A 24,725-nucleotide genomic window follows, 5' to 3' on the forward strand; every position below is an offset into this window, starting at 1 on the left:
TCTGAATGATGCAGCAAGATCCCAGGGTGGGGTGGAGGCCTCATTTGGTGCTCTGCTTTAGGCAGCAAAAACCATCTTAGGCCAGAATTGAGAGACTGGGCCTGACTCTTCAAGGGGAGTGGTAACAGGCTGTGACATCACAGGGCGACCTCAGAGCTGAGGTTCTAGAAGCCAGATGAACTGCCAACACTGGGTGGGGTGCATTGCCTGCTGCAACTTGCTGGGCTGTTTAAGAACTTTGTGGTGGCCCTGGAGAGGTTCAGGCAGGCATTTGGGCAAAGGTAGGCTCCTCATTCTGCTAGTTAGCACTGTATGGCTTCTGGAGCTATAGACTCGGCATCTTGAAGACGAAAAACTGAGGCCTAATTCTTGCCTACGTTAGAAGTCCCACTACGCTAATTTGAAATGGATTTGAACTCCACCCTCATCAGGCAAACCATGCTAGGTTAGTAGGGTCAGTCGCTCCCAATCTTTGTGTTGAGAAAGACCATGTGTATCTTTGTGTTGTGATACACAATTTACCATGAATATTATGCCGTTAAAATAATGATAGTTTCCCAGGAAATCTCATTCAACTCACCATCCTTTGAGATGGCAATAAATGCTACACACACACACACAGACACAGTCTCTCTACATCTGGAGCAATGGAATGGTCCAAATATACCTGAAGTAGAGACCATTAAGTGCCAGAATCATAAGACGTCCAACCTGCCCATCTCCTTCTGGTCCTTTTGGGTTTGAGAGGGACACATGCTTCCAGTTTTCATTTGGAAAAATTGTGTGCCTCAGGTGTCAGAAATATGGGGAAGACTGGGTTAGGCAGACACTGCTCTAAGGCAATATTCAAGAGGACATGCTGCACAGTTCACACTCTTATGTATGTTTCCTGCTTTCCTTCCCCTGGGAGAATAATTGGCATGAGGATAATAAGTTAGGTGAGGATGTTGCCAAGAGGAAAGCTTTTAATTCCTCTGTTAGCCACGCCCTTTACCAAAAGCCTGGACCATTTGCCAGGAGGTCTCAAGGCACCTAAATCAACCAAGGCTGGATTCTGAATGGAGCTTCCCAACGATAAGAGTGAATCACCAGCCTCTCGGAACCAGAAGAGACCACTCATATCTTTTTGAATTGAAATTATAGCAACCAGTCCCCCAAGGCAGTTTGTTCTCTAAAGGATCCCCAGGGGAAAAGCAGGGGCTGTGCTTTGAGGCAATGTAGTAGCCGAAACACAGTGTGAGGCATCAAGACAGAGCAATGCTCTTAATTTGAGAGGCAGGGCTTCTGCCTCCATGAAGCCCTGTGGGTAATAAAGCACTTAGTCAACCAGGTGTTATGTTGTGTGCATATGGATGCAATCTGTGCACATGTACAGGTAGTGCATGTGTACAGGTGGTACATGTGTTTATACCCAAGATGTACATGCAAATAAATCAAGATCGTGGTACTTTATTTATTTGTATCTGGTCATTTTCAAATTGCTGTATTGTGGTGCCCGCACTGAGCCATCCCAACCTTTCCCATGCATTTACTTTTGCCAAGCAACAGCCTTCAGTGACTGCCAGTGCTGGGTCATGGGACAAGCACTGAGGAGAAAAGGGGCAATAGAGTCAAGGAGAAATCTGCAAGTCAGGAGGAAAGGCTAACCACAGATGCAGGAACACACCAGAGCTCAGGAATCCCTTGATGCTCAAGCAAGATGTCCGATCCCAGCTAGTGGTCCCAACCAGGGGAAAATAGGGGCATGTACTAAGCACAGATTCAAGGGACTCAAGGTTGCAAAGTCCAAGCTCAGGATCCAGTAAGCAGATTCAGCTCATGCAGAGATCAAGCACCAGTAGGGCAGAAGTAAGCAGAGCAGAGGATGGGTCCAGATAAGTGAAATTAGGCAAAGTAGGTAGCACCCAAGGTAGGTAGCACTCTGGACAGCTCCAGTTGGAAACTAGGCTAGAAGCCAGAAGACACAGACTTTGGTGTTGCTGCAACAGCCAGCAAGCCCAAACGGAGCCTTAAGTGGGGCTACAGGTTCTGCTAAACAGCCTCAGTCCTCATGAGTGGCACTCCTACTCTTAAAAGGGGCCCGTCTTGCTTGATAAGCTCCTAACTCTAGTAGCACAAGGGTGGCTGGGTCCCACTATGGTTCCACTATGGCAGGGCTGGGAAAACTGGGGTGTTGCAGATGCTGCTGGAATATAACTTCCATTAGCCACACTGGCTGGGACTGATGGGAACTGAAGTCCAATAGCAACTGGAGGTCCACAGGTTTCCAAGTTCCGCACATCAGCCTCTACGCTCGAGTCCTTGGACTGTAATGTAGCTTTTTCAGGTGCCTGGTGCTGGAATTTCTAAGCAGGTGGGAACATTGGAGGCAAGTTCCAAGGGCAAAATTACCTCCTAGTCCATTATGCTCCCATGTGTCCATGGTCTCTTCTCCTAAGAGGAGACCAGGCCCTAGGCCATGAACCATGATGCAAGGCTCAGCTGGGACAGGAAGACCTCTGTATTCCTTCCTGCCCAGAAAGATCCAATGGATGGGTGAGGTCACTCTAGTTTTAGAAGGTTCTTCATTGAGAAGTCCGGCCACCTGCAATTCAGTGGCTCCCATGGGGCAGCTGCACGTCAGTTCCAGCTACTCCTGGTAGAGATGCCCACACAGCACATCTTGTCTCCTTGCTACATCACGATAACTCTCCCCAATAGTAATGTATCCTTCTCCTCCCAGGATGATCTCCAAGTCACTCTCTCTTCCCTACATTTCATTTTTGTAGATCTGGTCAGCCTGAAAAAGTCCCCTCTTCCTCCTGCTTAGCAACAGGGACAGCAGGACCAGGCCGCTGGGAAGAGATGAAGGCTCTTTTGCTGCTGCCCCTTATGGCCTGCCTTGCGGTGAAAGTCCGTAGCAAGATCTACAGTCGCTGTGAGCTGGCACAGATACTGAAACGCTGGGGAATGGATGGGCATGAGGGCTACAGCTTAGCTAACTGTGAGTAGCCAATGAGCGGTTGTCAGTTTGCTTACTGTGTTTTGTGGGAGGGTATGAAGACATGGTGCATCACCAAAACTGGCAGGATCAGCTTGTATGTGGGCAAGGAGAAGTTTGCAGAAAGCCATTGAGTGTGTGGGCAGAAATTAAAGTGGCCCCAAGAAACCAGTTTCCCAACTTGCTCTGGCTGCCATATGCTCAGATTTTCCTGGACAATACAGTGGTACCTCGGGTTACATACGCTTCAGGTTACAGACTCCACTAACCCAGAAATATTACCTCGGGTTAAGAACTTTGCTTCAGGAGGAGAACAGAAATTGTGCTCCAGTGGTGCGGCGGCAGCAGGAGGCCCCATTAGCTAAAGTGGTGCTTCAGGTTAAGAACAGTTTCAGGTTAAGAACGGACCTCCGGAACGAATTAAGTACTTAACCCGAGGTACCACTGTACTGGGATTTCAAAGGTGGAATTGACGTCCGGGGTGAATTTTAGGGTTTCCCTTTAAAAAGCTCAACAATTTTGATGGTTTCCTGGTTTTTACTTTTTGAAGTATGGCAGCTCTAGCCTCCAGTCTCAATATTTTGCAGTCGGGTTTCAAGTGCATGCTGAAATTACAGGTTTCTGCATTAAAAGTAGATTAAAGCGCTCTGTTGCTCTAGTATGACAAATCCACTTTGAAGAAAACAACAATGGACATTATGCTTTGGAAAGCTTCTCAGACTTTCTACCCTAAGGGCCCACTTGAAATGATTGAAAATTACTGAGGCCCACCAGTCACAAAATGGTGGCACTGGGGTGGAGCCAGACACAAAGTGGTAGAAGATGGAGGCAGAGTTTGCATAATCAACTGGCAACTGAATATTCTATCTTTGGAAATTGCTGAATTGTTTGCCACAGAATTTTTATTGTGGCAAGAAGTTCCACAACTGTGTTGTTTTTGCTAACCTGAATACAGACATTTGCTCTGTGCATCTTATGAACCAGCCTCCTCATTTTCTGCAGAATTTGCTGATTCATGGCTTCTGTAGAGGAGCTCTTTTCTTTTATATTTTTCCTCCCCCACCCACCATGCCTCAGATTGTATTTTTATCCATCTCCTGTAATTTCTTCTCCTTTTCTCCTTTCGCATCCAACCTGTACTTTATCTCTCACACCTTTCATCCCTCCTCTCCTCTTTTTACATTCACTTTCTCCTCCTCTAACAGCATCCTCCTTCCTTTCTAGTCCCAGTTTATTTATATGTTAACAAAATAATAAATATTAACCTTTTCTCTCCCTTTCTAATTTTCTTTAACACATCCTTGCATCTCCCCACCCGAGGAGCAAGGGGAATTCCCTTCTCTCTTCCCCAACATAATTTTCTGTCTCCTGGGCACTTTTACAGAGTATGCAATAAGTTGCTGGTGCTGGTTATAGTCCAACCAAAAGGCTACGCCACAAGTGATGGGCATAGTTTTAGGGATTTCACAGCATTACATAAATAGTGATGGTTATTTTTGTTGCCCCTACCATACAGTTAAAAGGGACGCGGGTGGCGCTGTGGGCTAAAGCCTCAGCGCCTAGGGCTTGCCGATCGAAAGGTCGGCGGTTCGAATCCCCACGGCGGGGTGCGCTCCCGCTGCTCGGTCCCAGCGCCTGCCCACCTAGCAGTTCGAAAGCACCCCCGGGGGCAAGTAGATAAATAGGTACCGCTTACCAGCGGGAAGGTAAACGGCGTTCCGTGTGCGGCTCTGGCTCGCCAGAGCAGCGTTGTCACGCTGGCCACGTGACCCGGAAGTGTCTGCGGACAGCGCTGGCCCCCGGCCAATAGATGTGAGATGGGCGCACAAACCCCAGAGTCTGTCAAGACTGGCCCGTTCGGGCAGGGGTACCTTTACCTTTACCTTTACCATACAGTTGCTGGTAGTATAATGACGCTATGTTGCTATTGTCCATTGAAGAAATGATTCAAATTAGAAGGGATTCCTGCAGTGTCTCCCATGCCACTGGTATGCCCCATTAGATGTTTCACTACAGTGAAATGTACTAAGCTACTGCAAAATGCAGAACGAAGTATACTTTAAGCTGTGAGAATGCCAGTGCACTCTGGTAGGACACACTGCAGAATTTGGCTACAGGTTGTGGGGTGGGTGGCAGCTGGCAGAAATTAAAAGTGCCTTGCATCTTCTGGTAATGGCTAGAAGGCAATGGGGAGCTGGGAAGAGCTTTTGGTACCCACAGGGTAGGAATCTAATGTCCCTACTATAGGAAAGGCTACCATTTTCTATCCACCCACTTAACCGTACTATCTATCCCAATCGTCCACAAAGAGGAAATTGGGGGATAACTATTTTATTATTATTATATTTTTCTAGTACTGTATCAGACTGAAGATCAGTATCAAAGAAAGTCAAATCCTTCTGAGCTTGCATGTTGACACTGTGGGTGTGCAGAACGCATCCTGCTAATCCCAAGATCCTTTTCAAAATATATCTCTTCCGCTAGCATGTTTGCCTGCAGAACAGCTAGGGATGAGTGATTCTGTCACTCAGTTTCACTCAGCTTTCCACTCCTAAATTCAGCTTTCCACATTTCTGCACCAAAATCTTCATAAAGATTCATCCCTATTTTAGCTTGAATTTCCCCTAATATACACATTTTTGTATGCAGCTTTTACTAATATGCACCTTTTAAAAGCAATTCTCCTCAACATAATGTATTTTATATATCATTTTCACCAATGTATACATTTTTATATACCCTTTCCCTTAATAAATGCATTTTTTAAGACTGGTTGGTTGGGAAACGCATCTCAAAATTTTGAGGTGTGACTTTTGAAGGATAATTGTCATATAATTATATCCAGCGCTATTTTCCTAGAAAAAGAGGTCCCTCGTTCACTTATAATTAGATCCTTTAGATCTATCCAATTACCGCCCGGTTTCGAATCTTCCGTTCCTGGGTAAGGTGATTGAGAGAGCGGTTGCTGAACAGCTTGGTGGGTTTCTGGATGAAACATCGGCTCTGGATCCATTCCAGTCCGGCTTCCGTGCTGGTCATGGGACCGAGACGGCTCTGGTTGCCCTAACAGATGATCTTCGTAGACAGCTGGATCGAGGCGGGTCGGGGCTGCTGATTCTTCTAGATCTGTCAGCAGCTTTCGACATGGTCGATCACGAACTTCTGGACCACCGCCTTGCCGACTTGGGGATCCAGGGCACAGTCCTTCAATGGCTGCGCTCGTTTCTCTCTGGTCGGGGACAGAGGGTGGCGCTTGGGGGGGAATTGTCATCGCGCCACTCCTTGGTGTGTGGAGTACCTCAGGGTGCGATACTCTCCCCGATGCTTTTCAACATCTTTATGCGCCCCCTCGCCCAGCTTGTCCAGAGTTTTGGGTTGGGTTGCCATCAGTATGCCGATGACACGCAACTCTATCTGTTGATGGATGGTAATCCTGACTCAGCCCCAGACACACTGACCAGATGTTTGGAAGCTGTGGCTGGATGGTTACGTGGGAGCCGGTTGAAGCTAAATTCTTCGAAGGCAGAGACTTCCGGTTGGTGCCAGCGCTTAATGGCGGTCCTACCTCCGAGCTCCGGAGAAGGACTGCTCCGCAAGTTTGGGTCTTACCCGCTACGGCGAGCGGGGGACCCCTAAAATCTCAGGCGCTGAAGCCTGAGAACAAGGAGATTCGGTGGGCACCTTTGCGCCCCCCGGTACTGCGAAAGAGCCTTTTTAAAGGCTACGGAGCGGCATCGGGAGTGAGCGCGGTGCTGAGAGTCGTCACCCAGCCTGCGGAGTGAAGCCGCGTCGCCATAAGCGGAGAGCGCCGATTCCTTCCTGAAAGAAAATTTGGACTGAATTCCCGTGAGTAGGAACTGAAAACAATTGGGACCCCTCAAATTCTGAAAATCGGACTAAAAGCGGGGAGGTTAAATCAAGGAAGTCTCCCTCCCCCCGACTGCATGAAAATGAAAGCAACGGAACTCTAAATCTGCATCCGTTGAAACTCGCTTTGATATAACTAAACCGGACACTCAGACCTTAGATCTCCCCTCTAGCTAGCAGGGCAGAGGGGAGGTGAAAGAGACTTTAGTAACTGCACGACCTATTTACAGTAAAAATCCTCTGCTGTCTCAGCTAATAAAAGTATGAAACGGTCTGCCTTTTAGGACAATAGAACACTGAACTGACTTTCTCCTGTAAAAGTGATACTGCGATACAAAGTTTATACAGTGCCTGGCTACAGTACATTACAAGATGAAACAGTATATATTGGGAAACTGTGGCAATTTGTAGCTATAAGCCTCCAGTTATACTTGCTTTAACTGCGTTAAAAAACTTTTCTTTTTACATCCTTGGATATTCTCCTTTGTCTTTGTACTTGGACATTTTATTTTTGGCCATTTTGATTTGCTCCCTCTAGAGGGTAAAGTAAAACTTGGCACAGCTTGGGACAGTGGAATTTTCCAACGGGGAATAGCTCCCGTGGGAAACGACCTTGACATGAGTGGCTCACAAGAAGAGATAGTCACAAGAGCCAAGACCAAGCAACAACAACAACAGCAGCTGCAGCAACAGACAAAGAAAAGAGGCTCAATTTCAGGCGTAACTATTGGATCTGCAGGAACAACAGGACAAGAAAAAGGGACGGCTGCCTCTATGGATGCCGTGACAGAAGCCCTGCTTAAAATAAATCAATCTTTGGAGTCTCTGACAAAACAGACTTCAGAAAATACACAAAAATTAACAGAAATATCAGTAAGACTAAACCAGAATACAGAATCAATAAATAAATTGGTGGAGGAAAATGCTACTACGCGTAAAATTGCTGAAGATGCCAAAGTTACTGCTGAAGGGACACAAGAGAAATTAGAGCCGATCGCTAAGAAGGTTTATGAACACGACACAACTTTGGCCCTGTGGGAGTTACAGAGAAAAGAGAGAAACTTAAAATTAAGACTGATTCCAGAGAATGAAGGAGACAATCTCGCAGAATATCTGACACGGGAGTTTGCTGACTGCTGGGATCTTGAAGAAGACGAATTCAAAATTACAACAGCTTTCAGACTGGGCAAAAGGCAGGACAGAAAGACCCCGAGAGATTGCCTGATTACACTTAGATCCAAGGACGAAAGAGACAAAATATTAGGACTACACTTTGGAAAGGCCTTGCAAATCGGAAATTCAGCTATACAGATTTTTAAAGATATCCCAAAATATATTCTGGATTTAAGAAACTTCTACAAAGATTTGACTCTTCTGCTGAAGAAAAACTCTATCCGCTTTAGGTGGGAATTCCCACAAGGACTGTCATTTGATTACAGGGGAAAGAAGGTGAAGATAAAGACTATTCAAGACAAGGACAAATTTTTAGCAAGAAATCAGGAGGACCTACAGAAGGGGACAGTGGACGTACTTGCAGAACAGAGGAGAGTACTAGATATCTTGAATCTCTCGTTTGGACAAAAACCACCACCACCAGAAGAAGAGCAACAACTTGGAGCTGTTGGAGGAGTTTCAGAAAAATAATAAGATGGCCTTGCAATTCCTTAGCTGGAATTGTAATGGACTGAATGGGCCTTTGAAAAGAAGACAAGTGTTTCATATTTTGAACAGAGAACAACTGGACTTGATATGTCTACAAGAAACTCACATAACCAGAGCCCATAGAAGACTACTTATAAATAAAAGACTAGGACAAGAATTTATTGCATCAGATAAAGTCAAGAAAAGAGGAGTTGTAATATACGTGAAAGAGAAATGGGCCCCAAAAATGATATTTAAAGATGAACAAGGGAGATATCTGGCTGTGGAGATACAAATACAAGGAGAAAAACTTTTAGTTGTGGGAATTTATGCACCAAATGAAGGTAAATCTGACTTCTTTAAGAGACTTCATGAAACTCTGATGGACTATCTGGATTACAATATGATAATCATGGGAGACATGAATGGTGTGGTCTCCACTAACATGGACAAGGCACAAAGACTAACAGTTAGCAAGGAAGGGAGACTTCCTAAGACTTTCTTCGAAATGACGGAAAACATGGATTTGATAGATATATGGAGAACAAGGAACCCTCTGGAGAGAGAGGGAACCTTTTTCTCTCAAGCAATGATGACCTGGACCAGAATCGATCAAATTTGGATTACTAGTGGTATGGCTCCAAAGGTTAAGAAGGTGGAAATCTGCCCAAAAACTTGCTCCGACCATAATGCCGTGAGGATGGAGATGAAACTTACAACAACTGGTCAATTCAGATGGAGAATGAATGACACCCTCTTTCGAGATAAGGAGATCCTTATGAAGGCCCAAAAAACTCTAAAAGACTATTTTGAAATAAATTTGAGGACCGACGTGGAAAAGAGAGTGATCTGGGACGCAAGTAAAGCAGTGATGAGAGGCTTTTTGATTCAACAAAATTCAATAAAGAGGAAAAAACAAAATGAGAAAAAAGAAAAGATTTTGGAAAAGATAAAAGAAGGAGAGAAAAAATTAAGAACAAAACCAAAGTCCCAGGAGATTCTAAGAGAGATCAAGCTATATCAAATACAATATATGGAATTGATGAACCAAGAGATTGAATGGAAGATAAAACAAATGAAACAAAAGACATTTGAATCAGCAAATAAATGTGGCAAACTTCTGGCATGGCAATTGAAGAAAAGGCAGAAATTGAATACGGTTACAAGCCTAGAAGTGGATGGAAAGAATATATCTAAACCTAATGAAATTAGAAACTGTTTTTTGAGTTATTTTAAAAAGCTATATACTCAAGGTTCGCAAAATGAAGAAGATATAGACAAATTCCTTGATAAATATGGATTACAAAAAATCTCTCATCAAAGTAAGATGGATCTGAACCAGAGAATATCAGAACAAGAGATAGAGGCCGCCATTCAGAACATGCAATTGGGCAAATCTCCAGGACCAGATGGACTGACTTCTAGATATTACAAATCGTTGAAGGAATGGTTGACTCAACCATTAAAAGAAGTCTGTAATGAGATCCTTGAGGGAAGGAAGGCACCTGAATCGCGGAAAGAAGCATATATTTCACTCATACCAAAGACAGAGACTGAAAAGACTCAACTAAAGAACTACCGCCCAATATCACTACTTAATGTGGATTATAAAATTTTCGCAGACATTTTGGCAAAAAGATTTAAAAGAGTGTTGATGGAAAGGATTCATAAGAACCAAGCAGGCTTTCTCCCTAAAAGACACCTGGCAGACAATGTAAGGAATGTAATAGACATTTTGGAAAAGCTAGAGGTGAATATAAACACTAAAGCAGTATTGATTTTTGTGGACGCGGAGAAAGCCTTTGATAACATTTCTTGGAGCTTTATGATGAAGAACCTTCATGGGATGGGGGTAGGTCAAGGTTTTGAGAATGGTATGGCTGCAGTATATTCTGAACAAAAGGCTAAATTGATTGTAAACAACGTAGTAACTGAGGAGCTTAAGATAGAAAAAGGAACACGACAGGGGTGCCCAATTTCCCCATTACTTTTTATTTCAGTTCTGGAGGTGTTGCTGAATATGATAAGGAATGACCAGCAGGTTAAAGGAGTGCAGGTCGGAGCTAAACATTACAAGTTAAGAGCGTTTGCAGATGACTTAGTTTTGACTTTACAAGAGCCAATCACTAGTACGAAAAAGGTTCTAGAAATAATACAACAGTTTGGCCAGGTAGCTGGATTTAAGTTGAATAAACAAAAAACCAAAGTTTTAGGAAAAAACTTAACAGATATGGAAAAGGAGAAATTCCAAGAAGAGACAGGGCTGACAGTGGTTAAGAAGGTCAAATACTTAGGGGTTTATTTGACATCTAAAAATGTGAACCTGTATAAGGACAACTATGAAAAATGTTGGTCAGAAATAAAAAAAGATCTAGAAATATGGTCAAATTTGAAATTGTCAATGTTAGGCCGAATTGCTGTGATCAAAATGAATGTATTGCCTAGAATGTTATTTTTGTTTCAGACCTTGCAGATTCTTGACAAGTTGGAATGTTTAAAGAGGTGGCAGAAAGATATTTCGAAATTTGTCTGGCAGGGCAAAAAGCCCAGAATTAAATTTAAAATATTGACAGATGCAAAAGAAAGAGGGGTTTTTGCCCTGCCGGACTTAAAATTGTACTATGAGGCAGCTGCTTTTTGCTGGCTGAAAGAATGGATGCTCCTCGAGAATACGGACATTTTGGATCTGGAGGGTTTCAACAATGCTTTTGGTTGGCATGCATATTTATGGTATGATAAAGCTAATAGCGCTTTTAAAAATCATATTGTTAGGAAAGCACTATATAATGTTTGGACAAGATATAAAGATTTGTTGGAAAACAAAACCCCTAGATGGGTCTCACCAGTGGAGGCTAAAGCAGTGAAGAAACTCAATATGGAGGTCGGATGGCCGAAGTATTGGGAAATTTTGGAACAGGATGGAGATAAGTTTAAACTACAAAGCCAGGAGAAACTGAAACATAAAGTACAAAATTGGTTTCAATACCGTCAAATAATGGAGTTTTTCAAACAGGATAGGAAAATTGGCTTCCAGGTGGAAAAATCAAAACTAGAAACTGAACTACTAGAACCCAATACTAAGATTTTATCTAGAATGTATAACTTGTTGCTGAAATGGAATACACAGGACGAAACAGTTAAATCGGTTATGATCAAGTGGGCACAGGACGTTGGGCACAATATTATGTCAGCTGACTGGGAATGGTTATGGAACACTGGTATTAAATTCACGGCATGTAATGCCTTAAAGGAAAATATTATGAAAATGGTTTACAGGTGGTACATGACTCCAGTCAAGCTGGCAAAAATTTACCATTTGCCCGATAATAAATGTTGGAAATGTAGAGAGACTGAAGGTACCTTCTATCACCTCTGGTGGACGTGCCCGAAGATTAAGGCTTTCTGGGAAATGATCTATAATGAAATGAAAAAGGTACTTAAATGTACTTTTCCTAAAAAGCCAGAGGCCTTTCTCTTGGGCATTGTCGGCCAACTGGTGTCAAAAGGGGATAGAACTTTTTTTATGTATGCTACAACAGCAGCAAGAATACTTATCGCGAAGTATTGGAAGACACAAGATCTACCCACGCTGGAAGAATGGCAGATGAAAGTGATGGACTATATGACATTGGCTGAGATGACAGGCAGAATTCGTGACCAACGAAAGGAGACGGTGGAAGAAGAATGGAGAAAATTTAAAAGCTACCTTAAGGACTATTATAAACTTAATGAATGTTAAAGTGTTGTGGTTTTCAGAGACAAAGGGATACAGTGATATAAGGCCAGAAAATAGAGAAGACTAAGATGACAGAGGTTGGAAGTAACAATTGGGAGTTGCTAAAAACTATGGCCCCTTCATGGATCACTGCCTTGCCGTGGCGAAGGGGCTTGAAGAACTCAGGGAAGCTATGAACTACGCCGAGCAGGGCACACAAGATGAACAGGTCATAGTGGAGAGTTTTGACCAAACGTGATCCACCTGGAGTAGGAATCGGCAAGCCACTCCAGTATCCCTGCCAAGAAAACTCCATGGACAAAGACAACAGGCATATAAAAGTTATGACACTGGAAGATGAGCCCCTCAGGTCGGAAGGTGTCCAACATGCTACTGGGGAAGAGCGGAGGACAAGTACAAGTAGATCCAGAGCTGATGAAGCGGCTGGGCCAAAGCCGAAAGGACGCTCAGTTGTGGATATGCATGGAAGCGAAAGGAAAGTCCAATGCTGTAAAGAAAAATATTGCATAGGAACCTGGAATGTAAGAACCATGAACCTGGGTAAGTTGGATGTGGTCAAAAATGAGATGGCAAGAATAAATATTGACATCCTGGGCATCAGTGAGCTCAAATGGACGGGAATGGGCGAATTCAGTTCGGATGACTACCATATCTACTACTGTGGGCAAGAAACCCGTAAGAGAAATGGAGTGGCCCTCATAGTCAACAAAAGAGTGGCGAAAGCTGTACTGGGATGCAGTCTCAAAAATGATAGAATGATCTCGATACGAATCCAAGGCAGACCTTTTAACATCACAGTAATCCAAGTTTATGCACCAACTACTGGTGCTGAAGAAACTGAAATTGACCAGTTCTATGAAGACTTACAAAACCTTATCGAAGTGACACCAAAGAAGGATGTTCTGCTCATTATAGGGGATTGGAATGCTAAAGTAGGGAATCAAGAGATAAAAGGAACAACTGGCAAGTTTGGCCTTGGAGATCAAAACGAAGCAGGGCAAAGGCTAACAGAGTTCTGTCAAGAGAACAAGCTGGTCATCACAAACACGCTTTTCCAACAACACAAGAGACGACTCTACACATGGACATCCCCAGATGGGCAACATCGAAATCAGATTGATTATATTCTCTGCAGCCAAAGATGGAGAAGCTCTATACAGTCAGCAAAAACAAGACCTGGAGCTGACTGTGGCTCAGATCATCAGCTCCTTATAGCAAAATTCAAGCTTAAACTGAAGAAAGTAGGAAAAACCACTGGACAGGTAAGATACAATCTAAACCAAATCCCTTATGAATACACAGTGGAAGTGAGGAACAGGTTTAAGGATTTAGATTTGCTGGACAGAGTGCCTGAAGAACTATGGATGGAGGCTCGCAACATTATACAGGAGGCAGCAACTAAAACCATCCCAATGAAAAAGAAATGCAAGAAAGCAAAGTGGCTGTCCAACGAGGCCTTACAAATAGCGGAGGAGAGAAGGCAAGCAAAATGCGAGGGAGATAGTGAAAGATACAGGAAATTGAATGCAGATTTCCAAAGAACAGCAAGGAGAGACAAGAAGGCCTTCTTAAACGAGCAATGCAAAGAAATAGAGGAAAGCAACAGAATGGGAAGAACCAGAGATCTGTTCAAGAAAATTGGAAATATGAAAGGAACATTTCGTACAAAGATTACCATAATAAAGGACAAAAGTGGTAAAGATCTAACTGAAGCAGAAGACATAAAGAAGAGGTGGCAAGAATACACAGAGGAATTATACCAGAAAGATATGGATGTCTCATACACCCCAGGTAGTGTGGTTGCTGACCTTGAGCCAGACATCCTGGAGAGTGAAGTCAAATGGGCCTTAGAAAGCACTGCAAATAACAAGGCCAGTGGAAGTGATGGTATTCCAGCTGAACTGTTTAAAATTTTAAAAGATGATGCTGTTAAGGTGCTACACTCAATATGCCAGCAAGTTTGGAAAACTCAGCAGTGGCCAGAGGATTGGAGAAGATCAGTCTACATTCCAATCCCAAAGAAAGGCAGTGCCAAAGAATGCTCCAACTACCGCACAATTTCACTCATTTCACATGCTAGCAAGGTTATGCTTAAAATTCTACAAGGAAGGCTCAAGCAGTATGTGGACCGAGAACTCCCAGAAGTGCAAGCTGGATTTAGAAGAGGCAGAGGAACCAGAGACCAAATTGCAAACATGCGCTGGATTATGGAGAAAGCCAGAGAGTTCCAGAAAGACATCTACTTCTGCTTCATTGACTATGCAAAAGCCTTTGACTGTGTTGACCACAGCAAACTATGGCAAATTCTTAAAGAAATGGGAGTGCCTGATCACCTCATCTGTCTCCTGCGAAATCTCTATGTGGGACAAGAAGCTACAGTTAGAACTGGATATGGAACAACTGATTGGTTCCAAATTGGGAAAGGAGTACGACAAGGCTGTATATTGTCTCCCTGCTTATTTAACTTATATGCAGAATTCATCATGCGAAAGGCTGGGCTGGATGAATCCCAAGCCGGAATTAAGATTGCCGGAAGAAATATCAACAACCTCAGATATGCAGATGACACAACCTTGATGGCAGAAAGTGAAGAGGAATTAAAGAACCTTTTAATGAGGGTGAAAGAGGAGAGCGCAAAATATGGTCTGAAGCTCAACATCAAAAAAACGAAGATCATGGCCACTGGGCCCATCACCTCCTGGCAAATAGATGGGGAAGAAATGGAGGCAGTGAGAGATTTTACTTTCTTGGGCTCCATGATCAGTGCAGATGGTGACAGCAGTCACGAAATTAAAAGACGCCTGCTCCTTGGGAGAAAGGCGATGGCAAACCTAGACAACATCTTAAAAAGCAGAGACATCACCTTGCCAACAAAGGTCCGTATAGTAAAAGCCATGGTTTTCCCAGTAGTGATGTATGGAAGTGAGAGCTGGACCATAAAGAAGGCTGATCGCCAAAGAATTGATGCTTTTGAATTATGGTGCTGGAGGAGACTCTTGAGAGTCCCATGGACTGCAAGAAGATCAAACCTCTCCATTCTGAAGGAAATCAGCCCTGAGTGCTCACTGGAAGGACAGATCGTGAAGCTGAGGCTCCAATACTTTGGCCACCTCATGAGAAGAGAGGACTCCCTGGAAAAGACCCTGATGTTGGGAAAGATGGAGGGCACAAGGAGAAGGGGACGACAGAGAATGAGATGGTTGGATGGTGTTCTTGAAGCTACTAGCATGAGTTTGATCAAACTGCGGGAGGCAGTGGAGGACAGAAGTGCCTGGCGTGCTCTGGTCCATGGGGTCACGAAGAGTCGGACACGACTAAACGACTAAACAACAACAAAAAACTATGGACATTGGGATGCAGAAAGGGGGGGGGAGGGGAAGTCCAAGAAAAGAGGTTTATGAAAATATGGTATGAAACTATACGTGTATGTTTGTCTTTTTAAGTGTTTGTTTGTTATTTAAAAACTTTGTAAAACCAATAAAAATTTTATAAAAAAAAAATAAATTCTTCGAAGGCAGAGGTCCTGTGGCTGGGACGGGACGATATGGGATTGGGGGGGCAACTCCCATCTCTTGGGGGGGCGCAATTAGTGCCAGCACCGTCCGTTGAGAGTTTGGGTGTAATCTTCGACACCTCCCTTTCCATGGAGGCGCAGATTGCAGCTATAACAAAGGCGGCATTTTTCCATCTCCGCCAAGCTAAGCAGTTGGCTCCTTACCTCTCTCGCCCTGACCTAGCCACTGTGATCCACGCGACGGTCACCTCCAGACTGGATTATTGTAACTCGCTCTACGTGGGGCTGCCCTTGAGACTGACCCAGAAACTCCAGCGGGTGCAGAATGCTGCAGCGAGACTCCTGCGAGATCACATTCACCCGGTGCTATACCAGCTGCACTGGCTCCCGGTGGAGTACAGGATCAGGTTTAAGGTGCTGGTTTTAACCTTTAAAGCCCTATACGGCCTAGGACCCTCGTACCTACGGGACCGCCTCTCCTGGTATGCCCCACAGAGAAACTTACGGTCTTCAAATAAAAACATCTTGAAGGTCCAGGCCACAGAGAAGTTAGGCTGGCCTCAACTAGAGCCAGGGCTTTTTCGGCTGTGGCTCCGATCTGGTGGAACACTCTGTCACAAGAGACTAGGGCCCTGCGGGACTTGACATCTTTCCGCAGGCCCTGCAAGACAGAGCTGTTCCACCAGGCCTTTGGCCAGGGCACAGCCTGACTCCCTCCCTTGGCAATCTTCGCGGAGCTCTGGCTCAATGGTTGCCAGTGGCTTGAATTAATTAATTTTATAATGAATGATTTTAGAGTGTTGTTTGTGCTGTACTTTTGTACTGTTTTATTGTTGTTAGCCGCTCTGAGCCCGGCTTCGGCTGGGGAGGGCGGGATATAAATAAATTTATGATGATGATGATGATGATGATGATGATGACAGTGGCACCCACCTGAGAGGAGCCAGAACTGAGTTCCAGTGAGGGAAAGCCCACTCACATTTTCCTTGAGACAAATTTCATCTCTGATAAAATCTGCTTTCCTAACAACTTCTTTCTGGGGGGAAAAGTGGTTAACCTGTCCACCTGTCCATCTTAGGGATCTGTTTGGCGTACTTTGCAAGTGGCTTCAACACGGAAACTGTGATGCATAACTCAGATGGCAGCTCCGAATATGGCATCTTCCAGATCAACAGTCGATCCTGGTGTGCTGATCGACACACTCTATCAAAGAACCTGTGCAGTTTATCTTGCTTTGGTGAGTGTCATTGCAAGAAGGCAGGGTGAGTGCCTGGGCTATGGTGCAACCTCCATGCTGGGCACAGCAAGCCCACAGTCTGGCCTGGCAAATCTATTTAACAGAATTTGTATGCCTCTTAATTAATTGTAAACGGAACCTCCAAATTATTTAAAACTAGTGATCCTGCTCAGGGATTCCTTTGCAGAGAACGCTCATAACTAGCTCTGCTGCAGTCTTCCAATCTCCAGCAGATGTTCTGAGAATCTGCTAGAATCCACATAGCCACAGCTGCAACACCAGCCATTGAAAATCAGGGTGATGTAGTGGCTGTCACTCAATTAAGAGACTGTATGGATTTTTAGGGTGGGGTAATAGTCCAGTGCTGGAGAGACATAGACATTGCATGTTGAAGGGCCTGTGTAAAGATCCCTGGCATATTAACTAAGGCTCAGGCTGTAACAGCAGGGTCAAATTTCTCGAAAAAGGGGCAAATCCACATTCGTTGCACATGGCTTCCCCCAAAGGATTCTGGGAATAATAATAATAATAATAATAATAATAATACTACCTCACCCTTCTGACTAGGTTGCCCCAGCCACTATGGGCAGCTTCCAGCATATATAAAAACATAGTCAAACATTAATCGTTCTAAAGTTTCCCTTTACAGGGCTGCCTTCAGATGTTTCCTAAATGTTATATAATTACTCATCTCCTTAACATCTGACCAAAGGGCATTACACAGGGTGGGTGCCACTACTGAGAAGGCCCTCTGCCTGGTTCCCTGTAGCTTCACTTTTCGCAGTGTGGGAACTGCCAGAAGGCCCTCGGAATTGCAGTTCCCCCTTCACAGAACTACAGTTCTTGGCAACCATAACAAACTACAGTTCCCAGAATTCTTTGGGGGGAAGCCATGTACTTTAGATTGGTGTTGAATATGCTTTGAATGTATCGTGTGGAACTGCCTGCTTGGGGGTTGCTCAAAACCACCATAAGAGAAGCTGGGCTATAATGTACCGTATTTTTCGCTCTATAACACGCACCCGACCATAACACGCACATAGTTTTTAGAGGAGGAAAATCCGTAGGCATGCCACCCGTAGGCATTCCCCCCATAGCACGCATAGACATTTCCCCTTACTTTTTAGGAGGAAAAAAGTGAGTGTTATGGTGCAAAAAATACGGTATATTGCAGATCACTAGGCCCAAGGGGATGCAACGTGGTTAAGGAGCAGAGTCAAGGAGAGTATTAGAGTCAAGAAGCAAGAAAAGGGAAGTATTGTCCAATTGAAAAGAACAAAAGGAGTACAAACCTTGGCAAGATAAGTGCAAGCAGATACCAAGGGATACCCAAACAGAATGGGATGAGCCCATTGCTAGAAACATAAACCTAAGGAAGCAGTTGAACTTTTGGACAACAAGGAAATCAGAGGTGTGTTAAAGGAGGATAAAGAGATTTCAGGGAAGCAGAATGTATTCTTTGCATCTGTCTTCACAGCAGAAGATGTAGGACAGATCCCTGTCCCTCGCGGAGTTGGAAGGGACCTCCAAAGGTCATCTAGTCCAACCCCCTGCAATGCAGGAATCTAAGCTAGATCATACATGACAGATGGTCCTCCAGCCTCTGCTTAAACACCTCCAAGGAAGGAGAGTCCACCAACTCTTGTGAGAATCTGTTCCACTGTTGAACAATACATGGAGTGTAAGGCTGTCAAAGATTACTAGCTGTGATGACCACGTTCTACATCCACTGTTGTAGACAGTATGTTTCTAAACACCAGTTGGTGACCCAAAATGCTGGAGCGGGTGCACCTCCAGAGGCACATACCTCCACATGTGGTGGGAGTGTCCCAAAATCCAACTATTCTGGACAACAGCCATACAAGAAATATGTAAAATAACTAAGCAAGTAATAGACATCACCCCAGAATTGGCCCTACTAAACATCTTCCAAGACAACAATGCCCATTTACACCACAAAGAACTCATAACCCACCTGCTCTCAGCAGCCAGAAACACCATAGCCAGACACTGGAGAGACCTGTCAGGAGTAAGCATGGACCAATGGTACCAAATAGTATGGGAAACAGCCCTACTAGAAAAATTAACTAATAAACTGAAACTGACACGGGGACAAACAGAAGAAGACGCCTTCACCCCAGTATGGCTCCTCTTTATCACATACACAGCCCAACAGGACAATGACAATAATCCACCAACAGCATACAAATCAATATGGCTAACCTGATCCAAAACACCCACCCACCTCACTCACACACGAAAACAAAGATCACCACAGCCAATCACAAGCAAACAACCACACCCTAGGCCAACCCCAACCTCTCTCACCACCAAAGGAACACAAGTGAACAACAAAAGCACGCTGACACCAAACTCTACATACATTAAGCATAATAGAAACACCGCTACCCGACCCCACCCCCATCCATCTTCCCTCTCTCCACCCCCCCTTTCTTTTTTCCTTTTTTTCTTCTCCCCCTAATGCCTCAACAAATGAAACGGATTTGTAAAAATGTTACATGGGGGGGGGGGAATACGAGGCATTACACTTACTTCTGTAAAACAAGAAAATACTTAATAAAATATTTATTAAAAAAAAAAAAAAAAACACCAGTTGGTGATAACCACAAGTGGGGAGAATGCTGTTGCGGTCAAATCCAGCTTGGAGGCTTCCCAAACGCATCTGGTTGGCCACTGTAAGAACAGGATGCTGGACAAGATAGGCCTCTGGCCTGATCCAGCAATGCCCTTCTCATGCTTCTATGATGGGAAAGAGTCTCTGTCAAAGTTCCTGGGAAACCTCTGCCAACCAGAGTAGACAATATTGCACTTTTCAGAAAATAAAATAAAATAAGATAAAATTATAGTCTTACCCAGGCTGGATCTATATACACTGCAGAAAAAAACGTGTTATGAACACTCTTAATGGAAAAATCCCATTGGTGACGAATCTATAGCTCTACAGCACCATCTGGTGTCACATGTTTATAAAGCAGTTATAACAATATAATCGATGAGTGTAGCTGAGTCCCATGTATAAGGGCACCTATGTTTAACTGAGTAAATGAAATCTGTTTTAAATAATTGTTGTAATGATTACTGAGCTAATGTATTTAAAGTGCTTTGTACGCTTTGGAAACCTGCCACAGAAACACTGTTATATTATTAATAGGGGCCTCTAACTAGAGAGCTGGGCTTTGCTTTCAGATCCATATGAGAATTTCCCCCTTCCTCCTCTCTTTAACATCTCTTCCCCTGCAACCCTTTGCTTCCCTCCCTGAGACTCCTTCCTCTGGCCATCACTTCCTCTGAACCACAGGCTGTTCCAGCTCTCTTGTTTTAGCCACCCAACCACCAACCACTCATTGCCCTTTCATTAGGCCAGGGTCACCGACCTTTGGGGACACAGGGGCGTGTTTGGAAATCAAAAGAAATTGTCACTGGCATCAAAGTACACCCCACAAGCCCTAAGCACTCCTTAATCTTCCTTTGAGAAGATCTCAATCTCAACGTAGTCCCTCCCTTGCTGGGCATTTGCCTCTTGAAGCAGCTGCATCACTCTGCCTAATGATAGGACCAACCTGCAAACAATCTGTTTCAATCTGGCCTTTTGCACTCTGCTGAAACTGCTGCACACAGATAGCTCAGTATAAATAATTATTTAACAATATTTATCTCAGTATGTATTAATGAGACCATTAGAGGGTTCAACGGTCAAGAAGGAAGTTTTTGCATGTGCTGTAGAGGGAATTGAGGGGTAGATAAGGCTCGTCAACCTGGGAAGGTAGCTCATCTAGGAGAAGGAAAATCTGATCCTAAATCTCTGCTGCCTTGTGGGATATCTTCAGGAGAGGAATAGGCAAGGGAGTAAACCCTACATGAATCCGGAGTGGAGTCCCTAAGGCAGTTGGATGGCTCATTGGATGGAGCCAGTGTGGTGTAGTGGTTAAGAGCGGTAGTCATGTAATCTGGGAAACCGGGTTCGTGTCTCCGCTCCTCCACATGCAGCTGCTGGGTGACCTTGGGCCAGTCACACTTCTTTGAAGTCTCTCAGCCCCACTCACCTCACAGAGTGTTTGTTGTGGGGGAGGAAGGGAAAGGAGATTGTTAGCCGCTTTGAGACTCCTTAGGGTAGTGATAAGGCGGGATATCAAATCCAAACTCCTCCTCCTCCTCCTCTTCTTCTTCTTCTTCTTCTTCTTCTTCTTCCTTGTGCACCTCCTTCTGGCAACTCCTGTAGCCAAGCTGGTGCCAAACATATTTCTCTGCTTTCCTTTGGACCACATCAGCAAGGACTTGTCATCTGGGCAACTCAGGACCGCCATACAATCTGCTTGTCCTGCACCCTGGGGAGGGGGTCACTTTGATACTGCTAATATAGTGATTTGACTTCACCCCCAGAGGCACACTCCATTGTCTCTCAAGACAGACAGATGCCAACAGTATATTATTGTACACTACATAATATTGCCATTTCCTCCTCACACCCTAGATCTACTTACTGAAGAAATTATTGATGACATAATCTGTCTCAAGAGAGCTACAGCTGAACCAGAAGGCTTGGCAGACTGGTAAGGGGATGAATTTGTCTTTCAGTAGCCTTGTCTACCTGCTCCACCCATCTTTCCATTCTGTATTATCTCCTCTTTCTGGTAGCTGTCCATCTAGCCTTAAAATCCCATTGGCAGTAAGCACCTGTGCCAATTCCATTTTCCAGTTCTTATTGGAGGGTGGGCAAGGAAGGAATGATTGCTTAAGATTTCTGGTTTGAAACCTTGAATTAATAGTAGTAAAAATAATAATTAAAAAAATTGCCATCCTGATCAGTGTTTGAGTGGGAGAAATATTTCAAATAACAGAACTGCAGATGCAGTCACACACACAGTTGTATTCCCCAATAGCCTGGGTCCTGAAATCTGGCATTGGGACTAAACCTCAGATTTGGATACTCATGATACTCATCTAGACATATGAAACTAACTTATTGCAAGTCAATGCCGTCTAGTACTGTACTGAGATTAATCTGTTTGGCAGTAGTTCTCCAGGTTCTCAGGCAGAAATGAGTCTTTCCCATCACCTGATCCATCACCTGATCCTTTTAAACTGAAGATGCTGGCGAGTTCTGGTCCATTCCCCGCACTCACTTTGCCCAAAGCCAGGAGGACTATCACTCCAGCACAGATCACCTCTGCATTCTGGACCAGACTGACCCACAAAGAGAGGGCACTGCAGTAAATTATCTACAAAGCAAAGAGATTCAGATTTTTTAGGCACACGAGACAAGGCAAGGATACCCCAAAAAGATAATTTAAGTGCAGATTAAGGCCTAGTTCATAGAATCATAGAATCATAGAATCATAGAGTTGGAAGAGACCACAAGGGCCATCGAGTCCAACCCCCTGCCAAGCAGGAAATACCATCAGAGCACTCCTGACATATGGTTGTCAAGCCTCTGCTTAAAGACCTCCAAAGAAGGAGACTCCACCACCTCCTTGGCAGCAAATTCCACTGTCGGACAGCTCTTACTGTCAGGAAGTTCTTCCTAATGTTTCTTTCTGAGGTTCCTAATAGTTCTTTCTGAGGTTGTAAACCTGAGTCTGTGCTGCATCATTCAGATTGCACTCAAAGACTTGGATGCTTCTTCATACGAAACAAAACAAAACAAAACAAAACAAAACAAAACAATACCCTACATAGACATGCTATCTGACAATGAGTTTTGTTATGTTCAGGAATGTTTTTGTATGAAGGAGCATGCAATCCTGTAAATCCCCATTGGCAATCTAAATTGGTATGACCCAGTTCCAAGTTTCAGACCCCAAAGACAAGTGGGCCAAAGAGAGACCCCAAAAGTAGTGGAGATGTCCAGATAATCACATAGGCAAGTGAGTCATAGACACACGAGAAGAATAACCACCCTGTCAAGAACACAGAATCTGATTTCTCCTCTCAGCAATTTCAGGGAGATACTATAAATAAGCATTCTCCGTGTCCTTTGTCTGTGTCAGCTGTGGGAAGCCTGTCCTCCCCTGCCCAGGATATGGTTGGACTCCCAACTTGCATTAGCCTCAACCATAATGGCCAATGGGGTGGGATGATTGGAGTTGTGGTGCAGCAACATCTGGAGGGCCACAGGTCCCCCAACATCTGTGGGGGGGTCTAACTAATGGTGCGCTCAGATTGCTGTTCTCAACAAGGGCGTGCATTCAGGACACACCGTTGTACAACTAGGACCTCCAAACTTAGCTGGCCCCGCAGTTAAGAAGAAGAACCCTGCTGGGTCCATCATTTGGTTTCCACCAACGTCCCCATCCTAGCAGGGACCACGGAGACTGACAGCTACCCTGGGCCCCCATACCAGATGGCTGGTTCTGTGAGCCACTATTCAAATTCCCCACAGTCCTCCAGCAACACGAGGCAGATGTGGAGAAATGCACAGCCCGATACTGTCATGTCACACTTTTGCATTTCATTACAATGGAAGTACAGTGGTGCCCCGCAAGACGAACGCCTCGGAAGACGAAAAACGCGCTAGACGAAGGAGTTTTTCGTTTTCTTAGCCGCTTCGCAAGACGCATTTCCCTATGGGCTTGCTTCACAAAACGAAGCTTGCCCCGCAAGCTCCGGGGATAGCGGGGAAGCGCAGCGCATCTTCCCCGCTGTCCCCGGACCTCTTTTGAAGCAAGGGGCGGCGGGGAGAAGATCGCTTCTCCCCGTTGCCAGCCCCGCAATCTCCGGGGACAGAGGGGAAGGCGCGTGCGCCTTCCCCTCTCTCCCCGGACCCCTTTTGAACCAAGGGGCGGCAACGGGGAGAAGCGATTCTCCCCGCTGCCCCTTCCCTTGCTTTAAAACAGGTCCGGGGACAGAGGGGAAGGCGCGCGCTCCTTGCCCTCTGTCCCCAGAAATTGTGGGGCAGGCAACGGGGAGAAGCAATCTTCTCCCCGCCGCCCCTTGCTTTAAACAGGTCCAGGGACAGAGGGGAAGGCGCGCGGCGCTTCCCCTCTGTCCCCGGACGGCCTCCATAGGAACGCATTGATTGATTTTCAATGCATTCCTGTGGGAAACCGTGCATCGCAAGACGAAAAACTCACAAGAAGAAAAAACTTGCGGAACGAATTAATTTCGTCTTGCGAGGCACCACTGTACATAAGAAGCTGCCATATACAGAGTAAGGCCATGGATCCATCTGGCTCATGACTGGCTTTGCATGCTGTCTGCATTTCTTTCTCTCCCTGCTCCCCCTTTCTCCTTAGGTATGGCTGGAGAGATCATTGCCGCGGCAGAGATCTGAGTTACTGGGTCGCTGCCTGCAATCTGTGAATTAATCCATGGAACTCATGTCCTGCAAGTCACCCTGCCTACCTACGTCTTGTCTTCAGATGTAATTCCATAATGTAATCTGATTGAAGCCATAACGCTATTTTGATAAATAAACTCCATTCCCAGACAAGGCCTTGCCATGTACTTTGTCATGTTCCTGGTATGGATACTGGGGGTGGGTGGGCATCATGGCAGGGCAGGGTTGTGGGGAGAACGGCAAGAGAAGCTGCTTGTCCAGAAAGAAAGAACCAGAGCTGGCTAGATATGCTGAGCTCTGGAGTGGGGTGTGTCAAGCTTGTTCACGTACATACGCAAACATTTCTTGAGGGGGTTTTTGTGTGCCTTGTTGCCCCGCAGAGGACCTTAAGGTCCACAAATGACAACACTTTGGAGGTCCCAAGTCGCAAGGTGGTTAGATTGGTCTCAACTA

The 24,725-nt window shown here is 44.8% G+C and overlaps 1 protein-coding gene and 1 long non-coding RNA gene across 3 annotated transcripts in view; one reads left to right on the forward strand and one right to left on the reverse strand.

Annotated features, from left to right (window-relative positions):
- The window catches only part of LOC309522363, a 232,603-nt gene that overhangs the window by 13,348 nt on the left and 194,530 nt on the right, over positions 1-24,725 (reverse strand). The gene's annotated exons all lie outside the window — the stretch shown is intronic.
- On the forward strand, positions 161-24,425 carry LOC309522319 (sperm acrosome membrane-associated protein 3-like). Of its 2 annotated transcripts, none has more exons than XM_082205582.1 (5): positions 161-281; positions 2,769-2,983; positions 16,817-16,975; positions 21,468-21,546; positions 24,229-24,425. In XM_082205582.1, the coding sequence occupies exons 2-5, from the start codon at positions 2,845-2,847 to the stop codon at positions 24,293-24,295; spliced, it is 444 nt and encodes a 147-aa protein (XP_082061708.1). In that variant the 5' UTR covers positions 161-281; positions 2,769-2,844; the 3' UTR covers positions 24,296-24,425. The 2 variants fall into 2 exon arrangements, with proteins under 2 accessions (XP_082061708.1, XP_082061707.1); XM_082205581.1 differs by having other exon boundaries at positions 236-445.

Source organism: Podarcis vaucheri (assembly GCF_965113315.1).
Source record: "Podarcis vaucheri genome assembly, chromosome: 17".
NCBI classification, from domain to species: Eukaryota; Metazoa; Chordata; class Lepidosauria; order Squamata; family Lacertidae; genus Podarcis; species Podarcis vaucheri.